This window comes from Cetorhinus maximus, chromosome 19, assembly GCF_964194155.1.
Source record: "Cetorhinus maximus chromosome 19, sCetMax3.hap1.1, whole genome shotgun sequence".
NCBI lineage: Eukaryota > Metazoa > Chordata > Chondrichthyes > Lamniformes > Cetorhinidae > Cetorhinus > Cetorhinus maximus.
In genome coordinates, this window is record NC_135897.1 from 17944601 (window position 1) to 17957265 (window position 12665).

The 12665-nt window shown below is 44.3% G+C and overlaps 1 protein-coding gene across 2 annotated transcripts in view; it reads left to right on the plus strand.

Annotated features, from left to right (window-relative positions):
* Positions 1-12452, plus strand: part of amotl2a (angiomotin like 2a) — a 32260-nt gene extending 19808 nt beyond the window's left edge. For both annotated transcript variants that reach the window (XM_078563541.1, XM_078563542.1), the window contains exons 6-12: positions 607-752; positions 852-1001; positions 1701-1891; positions 3154-3291; positions 4121-4338; positions 9049-9258; positions 9617-12452. In XM_078563541.1, coding sequence (XP_078419667.1) covers positions 607-752; positions 852-1001; positions 1701-1891; positions 3154-3291; positions 4121-4338; positions 9049-9258; positions 9617-9705 — 1142 coding nt within the window. In that variant the 3' untranslated portion in view covers positions 9706-12452. The remainder of the gene's footprint in view (positions 1-606; positions 753-851; positions 1002-1700; positions 1892-3153; positions 3292-4120; positions 4339-9048; positions 9259-9616) is intronic.
* The last annotated feature ends 213 nt before the right edge of the window (positions 12453-12665 follow it).

A 12665-nucleotide genomic window follows, 5' to 3' on the forward strand; every position in this document is an offset into this window, starting at 1 on the left:
TGTAATCTGGAGCTGGACTCCTTGCCCTAGGATGCAGCAGTCAGTCACAGTGAGCCAGATCTGAGATCAATGTGGTCGGGATTTCCTGTGGTACCATGGGGCCATCAGAGGCCCTTGTCCGTTGGCGGGTTTCACCTCCATAACTCAGCCCGGGCTCAATGGAGCACCCCACCCCTCCACCCTGTACAGATAGCCATGGTCAGTGTTTGATGCTAGGCTGTGGTCTATTTACACCCACTGAAGGAACTAAGAGATGAATCCTCCCCCATGCACTCCCCAGCCCAGCACAGTGCTGTAGTCATAACTCCAGCCTCTGCTTCCTTTCATGGCACTGGGCAACTCACCCTCTTAACATTCAGAAAAGAAAAACTCTTGTTGGGACTGTGGGAGTTTTATACCTATGCAGCCATCCCCAACACTTGCTACAGTCCATTAACTTGTCTTCAAGAGGATGTCTATTTTGAGTCGCTATCTGTGCTGGTTTTTTTGAAGGTGTTTGATTTTTTAAAAAGGAATAAATTGCCAGGCAACATTTGCGTTAAAATCTTCTTCCAAATTGGGAAAGGAGCTGGGAATGATTGTTCTGCTCTATTTGTGTGCTGACAGATCGAGAACAACAGCAAGAAAAGGAGCAGCTTCGAAGGGAATTAACCCTGTCTCGCAACAGGAGTGAAGAACAGCACAAACAAATGGAGCTTCTTGACCAGGCGCTCAACAGTACACAGTCCAAAGTAGTACGGCTAGAAGACGAGGTACTTAGCACAAGTTCTATCCAAATTCCTCAGCTGAAGACCAATGCGAAAATGTGGGGACACTAAACCTCAGGCATGTTTCTTTTATCTCTCTTTCAGCTTCGGAAGAAAAGAGCGTATGTAGAAAAGGTCGAGAAACTGCAGCATGCGCTGACTCAGCTACAGGCGGCATGTGAGAAACGAGAACAGCTTGAATTGCGACTGAGGAACCGATTGGAGCAGGAGTTAAAGAGTCTGCGAACACAACAGGTAATTGAAGAGCCTGAACCTTTCAGGTGGTTGCACAGAGCTCATTGTGCCTGTGCCTTTACACTTTGACATCCCTCCTCAGTGAACCAGTGTATAAGTAGATGGATTTACTGATGAAAGCTGGATTGTCATTGATCAACAAGGTGAGGGCAGTTCTGCCCTTCAGTGGTGTTCCCTTGATTTAATGGGCAAAAAAGTCTTGAATCATCAGATCATGGAATCACCCCAAAGTAACATTGAATCTTGCAAAGTAGCAAGTAGCTTGAAGAGATTTAAAATGAAAATTCATGCAAATCATCTCTTTGTCACATGGATTATGAATAACTTGCATTTATATAGCGCCATTCTCATCCTCAGAACATCCCAAATGTGCTTTGCAGAGGAGCTTTTGAAGTGTAGTCACTGTTGTAATCAAGCAAGTGCAGCAGCCAAGTTGTGCACAGCAAGCTCCTACAAACAGCAATGTGATAATGATCAGATCTCTGTTTTAGTGAATGTTGGCCAAGATACCAGGAAAGCTCCCCTTGCTGTTCTTCACAATAGTGCCATGTGATCTTTTACATCCACCTAAGAGTTTAACATCTTACCTGAAGGACGGCAGTGTAGCACTCCATCAGTGACACTGGAGTGTCAGCTTATAGTGGCAATTGTTTTGTTGTTTATTTGTATTAAGAGTTACCACTGTTGTTTCCCCGGCAGCGTCAGGCAATGATCCAGAATCCCGGAACCTCGGAATACAGTGCTCCAGCACTGATGGAGCTGCTCCGGGAGAAAGAAGAGCGGATCCTAGCTCTGGAAGCTGATATGACCAAATGGGAACAGAAGTATCTGGAAGAGAGTACCATGCGGCAGTTTGCAATGGATGCAGCTGCCACTGCAGCTACCCAGAGGTACGTGCCACGTTCAGACAACTCTTTCGATTTAATCCTCCCCATCACTGACTCTCCTCACTTGAGATCCTTCCATCTCAAATACTTTGGGATATTTTGTACTGATAGTTGGATAGCCTGTGTATTTAACTCTTATCTTCTCAATTTTTCCATTAACTTTTATACTGTCCCAATTTTCAAAACAATCTTTCCTTTTTTAAGAAAATATAAATGCTAAAACTGGGAATATTTTACATGGAATGACAGAGTTTTACAGGACAGAAACAGGCCATTCGGCCCAGCAGTCTTTACTCCACATCAGCCTCCACCCACCTTATATAATCTCATCCTATCACCTTATCTTCCTATTCCTTTCACTCTCATAATCCATCGATACTATTCATCGCAGCCACTCCCTGCTTTAGTGAGAGTGGAATTTTCTGCTCTCGCTGGTGGTGAAGGGTAGGTAATTAGGTGGGATGGTGAAGCACTGGATTCCCACATCTGCCAGAATTAAATTTTGGGTGGGAAGACCCATGGCCAACCTTTCTGCCCCATTGCCAATTGAGGCCCTTAAGTGGCCAATTAACGACCACTTAAGGGCCTCCTCCCGCTGCCAGTGGTATTAACCCAGCTGCAGGCAGGTCTGTCGACATGTGGAGTACACAACAGCTAAAAATGTGTGGCCAGCTTGCCACCTCTGCGGGGGGGTCCCCTCGATCAAGGGCACTCAGTGCCTGATCAAGGGACTCGATAATGGGAAGGGGAGCCTGCTGAGAGCCAGCCCCTTCCCCTCCTACCAATCTCCTTACATCCACCTCCAATTGACCCTCACACCATGAAACTGCACCCCTCCCTCTCCCCCCCACTACTCCCCGGCCCCTGGCACAAGAGCTGTCGGCCTCTGATTGGGTGGCATCTCTCAGTAGGCAAGCCTTCTTGTAGGGGTAGGCCCACTGCTGGCCTCACCTCTGCCTGAGGTGGGCCTTCCTGAAAAGAGGCAGTGCAGCTCTCTCACTGGCTCTTCAGCCGACAGGTGAGGCCCCCAACATCTCAACAAGATTCTGCCCCGGGTTCCATATTCTCTCTACTCTCTGAGTAAAAACATTTGTCCTGAATTCGCTGTTGGATTTATTAGTGACTATATTGTATTGCTGACACTTGGTTTTGGATTCCCCCACAAGAGGCAATATCTTCTCTCTGTTTACCCTGTCAGACCTTTATAAAGACTTCCATCAGATCACCTCTCAGCCTTGAAATGAGTGGTTTCTTTATTTCTACAGAGACACCACGATCATCAATCACTCACCTCGTCATTCCCCCAACAGCAGCTTCAATGATGGCTCCTTTGGGAAGCATGTTTACTATGAGAATGGAGAGGTAATTGTGAGCAGTCATCGTCATCAAGAGATGGAGAGCAGGTAGAGCTTTTTATTTCGGAGTTTAATTCAAAATGTATTGAAGTGATATATTTATTAATTTCTTCAGAACTGAGTATCTATTTCACCATTGACCACACTGATAAAGACGAGCTTGGGGTAGTTACTTCCTAATAGTCAATAGTTAGTGAGTTCTGATTAGTGTTGACTGCGCTGGTGTCAGCCAAGGTAGGACTGGACTATTGCTGACCCTGGGTAAGAGAGGCCAAAGGATGAGTTGGGATTCATCTGGTGACCACCACCCTGGACACAGGTTGGCTGAGACATTGACAGACTAATGACTGTCCAATCTGGTCAAATCAAAAAGCTCGGCCAGAACACACAGCCTTGGTTCACACATGTACAGCCTTGGTGGGAGGTTCAAGAAAGCTGCTGGTGCTGTAGTACCAGGGCCCCGATCAAAATCTGGGCCCAGATGTGTGTACCCCAGACAGAGTGTTTACCCCAGAGTATGTACCCCAGACAGGGTAAGCACCCTGAACACAGGAATGGAAAGCAGTTGCTACTAATGAAGAATTGACAATTGAATTGATTGCCAAAGAGCCATACACGTTGTTGGGTTAATGTTGATGTATCAACTTAAAACCTCTGATATAATTCGGAAGATGATGTAAGCGATGCTCCTCTAAGCTACACGATGGCTCAGCAACCTGAAAGTACATGTACATGATTCCGTCCCCTTAAATTACCATGGCCAGACAAAAAAAGTTGAAGTGCCTGTGCAGCTAAAGATATCACCTGTGCACGTGAACAAAATGCCAGAAGAAATGTTGACTTTAAGTAAAGGTGTGTGTGCTTCTCTTGCTTTTAGGATTAAAGCCTTGCACGCACAAATCCTGGAGAAGGATGCCATCATCAAGGTCCTCCAGCAGCGCTCAAGAAGGGACCAGGTAAAAGCCGAACAGCCTGCTCTCCGGCCTGCAAGATCAGTTCCATCCATCACAATGGCCACAGGAGTGAGCCATGCCAGTTCCATTAATCAAGTGAGCAATGAGAAGTTCCTCGACAAAGCAACGAGAGGCACAACAGGTAAATAAATGCTCTTAATTGCTCTAACATGAAAGTCTTCTCATTTCATAAGATCATAAGAAATAGGAGCAGGAGTAGGCCATTCAGCCCATCGAGCTTGCTCTGCAATCCAATAAGATCATCACTGATCTGATTGTGGCCTTAACTCCACTTTCCTGCCCGTCCCTCATGACCTTTGACACCCTTGTAGATCAAAAATCTGTCTCAACTCAGCCTTTTAATGACCCAGCCTCCACTGCTCTCTGAGGAAGAGAATTCCATAGACTAATGACCCTCGGAGGGAAGAAATTCCCCCTCATTACTGTCTTAAACAGGAGACCATTTATTTTGAAACTGTGCCCCCTAGTTCTGGATTCCCTCCTGAGGGAAACATTATCACTGCATCTACTCTGCCAAGCCCCCTTAGGATCTTAAATGTTTCAATAAGATCACCTCTCATTTTCCTAAACTCTAATGAATATAGGACTAACCTGCCCAACCTTTCCTTAAGAGACAAACCTCTCATCCAGTGAACCATCTCTGAACTGCTGCCAATGTAAGTGTGTTCCTTCTTAAGTAAACTGTACAAAACTGCACACAGTACTTTTAAGTGTGATCTTACTAGTGCCCTGTATAGTTGAAGCAAAACTTCCTGACTTTCATATTCCATTCCCAAATAAAGACCAACATTCCATTTGGCTTCCTAATTACTTGCTGCATCTGCATGTTAACTTTTTGTGACTCATGTACCAGGACACCCTGATCCCTCTGTACCTCTGAGTTCTGCAATCTCTCTCCATTCAAGTAATTTGCTGCTTTTCTATTCTTCCTGCCAAAGTGGACAAGCTCACATTTTCTCACATTATTCTCCAACTGTCAAATTTTTGCCCACTCACTTAGCCTGTCTTTATCCCTTTGCATCTTTGTGTCCTCTTCACAGCTTGCTCTCCTATCTGTCTTCATATTGTCAGCAAATTTGGCTACAGCACATTCTGTCCCTTCAAAAGTCATTAATATAGCTTGTAAATAGTTGAGGCCCCAGCACTGATCCCTGTGGCACTCCGCAGGATACAATTTGCCGACCTGAAAATGGTCCATTTATCCCGACTCTGTTTTCTGTTAGTTAGCCAGTCCTCTATCCATGCTAATATATTACTCCCATCACCATGAGCTCTTTTTTTTATTCGTTCATGGGATGTGGGCATCGCTGACTTAGCCAACATTTATTGCCCATCCCTAGTTGCCCTTGAGAAGGTGGTGCTGGCTGCCTGCTTGAACCACTGCAGTCCATGTGTAGGTACACCCACAGTGCTGTTAGGAAGGGAGTTCCAGGACTTTGACCCAGCGACAGTGAAGGAACAGCGATATATTTCCAAGTCAGGATGATGAGTGGCTTGGAGGGGAACTTCTAGGTGGCGATGTTCCCATCTATCTGCTGCCCTTGTCCTTCGAGATGGTAGCAATCGTGGATATGGAAGATGCTGCCTAAGGAGCTTTGGTGAACTCCTGCAGTGCACCTTGTAGATGGTACTTATTATTGCCACTGTGTGTCGGTGGTGGAGGAAGTGAATGTTTGTGGATGGGGTGCCAATCAAGTGGGCTGCTTTGTCCTGGATGGTGTCGAGCTTAAGTGTTGTTGCAGCTGCACTCATCCATACAAGGGGAGAGTATTACATCACACTCCTGACTTGTGCCTTCTAGATGGTGGACAGGCTTTGGGGAGTCAGGAGGAGAGTTACTTGCTGCAGGATTCCTAGCCTCTGACATGCTCTTGTAGCCACAGTATTTATATGGCTAGTCCAGTTCAGATTCTGGTCAATGGTAACCCCCCCTAGGATGTTGATAGTGGGGGATTCAGCGATTGGAATGCCATTGAATGTGAAGAGGTGACGGTTAGATTCTCTCTTGTTGGAGATGGTCATTGCCTGGCACTTGTGCGGTGTGGATGTTACTTGCCACTTGTTAGCCCAATCCTGGATGTTATCCAGGTCCTGCTGTATTTGGACATAGTCTGCTTCAGTATCTTAGGAGTCGTGAATGGTGAACTTTGTGCAATCATCAGCGAACATCCCCACTTCTGACCTTATGATGGAAGGAAGGTCATTGATGAAGCAGCTGAAGGTGGCTAGGCCGAGGACACTACCCTGAGGAACTCCCGCAATGATGTCCTGGAGCTGAGATTATTGACCTCCAACGAACACAACCATCTTCCTTTGTACTCTTTATGATTCCAACTAGTGGAAATTTCTCCCCTGATTCCCATTGACTTCAGTTTTACTAGGGCTCCTTGATGCCACACTCGGTCAAATGCTGCCTTGATGTCAAGAGCAGTCACTCTCACCTCACCTCTGCAGTTCAGCTCTGTTGCCTATGTTTCGACCAAGGCTATAACAGGGTCAGTAGCTGAGTGATACTGGCAGAGCCCAAACTGAGTGTCAGTGATCAGGTTGTTGCTATCTTATTGTTATCTTAGGCAGTAACCTTTTATGTCGCACCTTATCAAATGCCTTTTGGAAATCCAAATACACATCTACTGATTCCCCTTAATCCATCCTGCTTGTTACATCCTCAAAGAACTCTAATAAATTTGTCAAACATGATTTCTCTTTCACAATACCATGTTGACTCTGCCTGATTGTGATATGATTTTCTAAATGTCCTGCTACTACTTCTTTAATAATGGATCTTAGCATTTCCCCAATGACAGATGTCAGCTACTTATGGTGCAGTTAAAGCAGTATCCTTGGTTTAGTGGGTAGCATACTCACCTCTGAGCTGGAGGATTGTGGATTCAAGCCACATTCCAGAGACCTGAGCACAAAATTCAGGCTAAAGAGATGCTACACTGTTGGAGGTCTTCAAGTGAAAGATTAGTCCAAGACCTTATCTGTCCATTTAGTGGATGTCCTCTGGCCCTATTTAGTGAAGAGTGGACATTATTTATTGCTCCTTTATCTTATTGATCTTTGTGGAATCTTGCAGTGTACCAGTTCGTTCCCTACATCACAACAGTAATGACACTTCAAAACAACATATTGCCCGTGAAGCATTTTGGGACAGAGCTCATAAAGCTCTGGCGAAATATTAAGGCATTCAAGAGGACATTAGATGATTATTTGAATAGAAACAATGTGCAGGGGTAAGGGGAAAAGACAGGGCAATGGCACTAGGCTATAATGCTCATTTGGAGAGCCATTGCAGACACGATGGGCCGAATGGCCTCCTTCTGTGCAGTTAGAATTCTGTGATTCTGTGGTATTAGCTCCTTTCATTCTTTCTTGTTGTGTTTATATGAAGTGAGTAGGAGGGCATAAGGGCTAATTCAGTCTCATTTCCTGTACTGCAGAGTAAATGAGAAAATGATGCAGCACAGGAGGCCATTGAGCCCATTGTGCCTGTGCTGGCTCTTTGAATGAGATCCAAGTAGTTTCACTTTCCTGCTGTATCCCCTGCACTTTTGTCCTCTTTTCCTTTTCTCAAAGCTGTTTTTCACCACCTTTTTCAGGCAGTGCATTCCAGATCATAATAACTCGCTGAGTATAAAAACAATTCTCCTCATCTCGCCGCCAGTTGTTTTGCCAATTACTTTAAATCAGTATGCACTGGTTATACTGACTCTCCTATCATGGGAAACAGTTTCTCCCTATCTTCTTTCAAAACCTCTCAAAATATCGAACACCTTGATGAAATGGTGGCAGATAATTCCTCACATGTCAATCATTAATCTTGATTATTTTTATGCATCACTGGGAACAGGTCATCCAACAGCTCACACTGTTACAAAATACTGTGCCTCAAAGGAAAGGTTCAGCGTGAAGTATCAGGCTGTGTGGGGTTGAACGAGTATAATTACATACAGTTTTGGTTTCCTTATCTAAGGAAGGATATACTTGCCATAGAGGGAGTGCAACGGGGGTTCACCAGACTGATTTCTGGGATGGTGAGACTGTCTTATGAAGAGAGATTGGGGCAACTGGGCCTGTATTCTCTAGAGTTTCGAAGAATGAGAGATGATCTCATTGAAACTTACTAAATTCTTACAGGGCGTGACAGGGTAGTTGTAGATAGGATGTTTCCCCTGTCTTGGTGGGCAGGGCGAGGAGCTCTAAAACTAGAAAATACAGTCTCAGAAAAAGGGGTAGGCATTTAGGACTGAGATGAGGAGGAATTTCTTCACTCAGAGGGTGGTGAATCTTTGGAATTCTCTCCCCCAGAGAAGCTTAATCATTGAGGGTGTTCAGGACAGAAATCGCTAAGTTTCTGGATACTAATGACATCATGGGATATGGGGATAGTGGGAGGTAGATGATCATCCATGACCTGTTTAAATGGTGGAGCAGGCTCAGTGGGCTGAATGGCCTACTCTTGCCCCTATTTCCTGTGTTCTGAGACAATGGTAAACTTACCAGCTTCAAAAAACTACTACCAGTAAAAATAAGCCAAAAGACCCGGGAAGTTTGCCTGATGTCTTGAGCCAGCTTTTAAGAGCAAGGTATCAGCACCTATGGAAGCATTCTATTGCCCTGCAGCTTCGTACATCTGTTTGGACTTTATTAATGAGTTTGTTTCATGTGACCAGCAAAAAGCTACATAGAAACAGACAGCAAAGATATTATCAGTGAAGAAAAGGGGACATTAATTTACTGAAGACATGGTTTAAATTATATGAGTTTTACAGTGTAATAAAATGAAGAACTGGGTTCAGTGCTTAAAATCTCTTCATCTTTCCAGGTGCTTTGAACAAAAGCCTCGCAGAGGATCAGGCAGCCTCTTTCACGTCACATCCTGTGACATCCCACGCCAAACATGGGAGCAGAGACGGCAGTACGCAGACTGAGAAATTAGCAGAGATTGAGCCTGCAGCCTCAGCCCAGGGAAACTCACAGGACAGTGAGGCTGCACTCAGCTTGCGGGTCATCAAACCTCCAGCGGCTTCATCAGGTGAGTGCCTGTGTGGTTGCTCGTGACGCCGAGTCAGGGGAGGCCAGACAGGAGAGAATGTGTGTTTTGGAGAGGCACACATGGGTATGAGCAAATTGGCTTGTGATTCATTGCCCAGTAACCTAGCCATATGTTGTAAACTTGGAGGCTGTATCGATTCCCATTTCTGGCCTCTTCATATTAGAGCCCTGCAGATTGAGCTAATCCCAAGGAATTCCAGCTATGCAGTTTAGATGGGATGCAGGTGATCCTGAAGCCCTGGGGGGGTGAGGCCAGGGGAGAAGAATCTTTGTTAGTATTGGGGTTTGAAGAGAAGAAAATTTGACTAGGAATGTTCTTTTGCTTTTCACCTTCACAGATACTTCACAGCCAGTGGCTCAGATGGTCCCCAGCAATACCAGGAACCAGGAACCATCAGACAGCGAAATGGTTGAAATTCTTATCTGAAAAATACTCTTGTGGCAGGAAACGAAGGACTTCTGTGAAACATAAACATCTCCTTCTTTACAAAGCCTTTTTCTCCCCTCTACCCAGATGTCTGAACAACAGAAACAAGAAGAAAATTGAGAGTTCAATGCACGAAAGACTTTGAGATGGAACTTTATGTTTGGGGAAAAGCGGGGGAGATGTAGCCTAAATGACCATATCCATAAGCTGCTATAAAGACTTGTACACATGGGAAGAGCTGAGCTATTCTTTGTGCCAAGTGTGTACCACTCATGAACCTAACTCAAACTATTCAAACTGCTGTGAAGCTGAATTCTGTGATGGACAAGAAGGTCTCGTAGGAGGTGTCAGTATTTTTCACACAACTGCCAAGCATAAAAGCTTCACAGCGGCATAAATATATATAAGTACAAATACATAGCACTAGACGGTGCTGTGCATAATATATACTGTACATAATGCTATAAATCCAACCTTTTTAGCACCTTTTTCGTTTCAGCTTTAGACTCTGTGTAATCCTTTGCTGTTGCTAAAACATCTTTTAAAAACTAACTTCAGTTTCCTGCTGGCAGCAGACACTTTGCCCAGATATATGTTTTCTATTTTCTAATGTTGTCAACATATTCCATGGAACTATTGCTCAACAGTTATATTTGGAGTGCATAAATTCCGTCTTAATTTGAACAGCTCCCAAGATTTCCATTTGTGACTGGGAGATTCTTGCATTCAGTTTTTACTGGACATGAATCATAGCAGCTTTATCAGGCGGTATACACTGTCTGTGACAGAACGGATTGCTGCTGTATCTCAACACTGTCACAATCAGGCTTCATTGGGTAGCCTTCCACAAAGGGAGGACCGTCGCAACTGAGCATCTGTTGGGCAAGCATTCTGCCTGCGGCGATTTGTGTGTGTGCAATGGGGCGGCATCACTCAGTGATACAGTCTACACTTTCCTCAATGAGGCAAACCTTTTTAAAAAGAGAAAAATTAAATGGCTGCTGCCAAATGATGCCATCTGCAAGGGCCTCCACAATAACTGCAAGCTGGTTTCATGCCAAGCTTCGCATAGAACTGACCTTGCTTTGTAAACTCTCCAAAGATGCACCTTAACTGCCAATGCATGCTCCCAACAACATGAAACCATTTGTCAGTGAGGGTTTCCTCCAGTTCAGTGAGCAGGACCAGAGACACTGTATTTACATCTCACCTTCAGCTTCCATCATACCTCTGCAATAAGATATAAACAGTTATTTCAAAGCACCATAATGGGAACATGTCAGTACATTCTCCTTTTAATCAAACAAAATGCTGTTGGGTGTTGGACCATCTGTTTCTCAAATATTCATGTACCAGTACAATAATGGAGATGTGTCCTAGTCTGCCTGCCCTGATTGTTTTAGAGGAACACTGCTTCTCACAGTGGGAGATCCCAGCCTGAGGTTTTCAGATTGAAATCAATGGGTGGAGGTGCTACTTGTGTGTTCCTGAGGCCCTGTCATTCCCACCCCCTTGCTCTACCATCCTACATGGTTGGGAATGGATGAGAGTGGGAGCTACTGGTGGAGGTCTGATTCATGAGGTGACGACATCATTGAGTATGTGACTGGTCACTATTTCATGCATAGGTCACTGGAAATGTGAATGATATTTTCAAAGGGGATCCTTTCCCCTGTAGCTTTTATAGTTTTGCCTGTCCATACAGCTCCAGTTCATTATTGGATTTGACAAGAGCATATATGATTTGCAGTGTTCCATGGCCATGAGCTGTGAATTACCCTGGTGTTTATTCCATATTTTCCTTACCCTGATGATATAGCAGACTTCATGTGTTCCAGTTCAGGAGGATGCAGAGCACTAGTGGAAGGCAGAGGGTTTACCTAAGGTGGAGAGTGGCAGCTGGTTTCTGCCACAATGACTAGTATGTGTCATTTACAAAACCAAGAAGCCTGGAGTGTAGACCAAGTGGATCCAAAGGCTCAGTTTGATTATCCAATTATCCCTTCGTCGGCCATCGGGCCTGGGCTAGGGCCAAAAACAATCCAGCATGATCCTGGTGGCTGCCCAATGGAACATTCCAGGATGCATGTGGCTGTAGCTGTCAGTGGGAATGGGACTGTGATACCACACATGGCCATATAGCCAGCTGGCAAAACATCTAGGCTTATAAAGGAATTTGCTGGAATCTTTATCCAAGCGAGAACCAAGAACTGCACGAAGGGGTGTGTGTTGGGGTATCAATTTCCACCATATATTTCAGTGTGTGAGGGGTGCAAGGCTCCCAGAAGTGACTGGGAACTGAACAGCAGAGGGGAATTCACTTAATTCTGGAGTTGGAATTGCTAAGCTTTTTAGATTGTGATCTTTCTCAGATAATGTGCAATTGCTGGCCATTGCCTTTACTTTGTGACAGCATTCACACCGTTTACAAAAAATATTGTGAAGCAAAAAAAAAAGAAAAAAATGTTAATATATTTTGTATGGATATTTGTACCTGACACCGGCTGTATTCTAGTGCCATTGAACTTCATGCCAAAGATGACAAACTGCATTATTATTGAGTAACTTATATAAGTATTTAAATGTAAACTCTAGGGTTTGTGTTAAGGCACCATATCCTGAGATTGCTGCAGCATTCTGTATGATATTCAGTTGTTTGAAATTATTGTTGTGAACTCTCAGACATGGGGATTTTTGTATTGGAATGTCAGCACACATTTCAGTAATAAAATCAAAAGTAAATATCACTCCATCCTTTTCTGTTTAATTCTTGACTTTAAGCAATAAAAACTGAAGCTCATGTCGAACAATGAACCAAATGTAAAATATTATCCTAAACCAGCCTAGGGCTCTGAGCTGGCGATTTGTTAGACTTTCCAAATTGTCCCATTCCCCTACTCTTTTCCCCATTGTCCTGCAAATTTAACTCCTCTAATTCCCTTTTGAAAGTTACACTGATT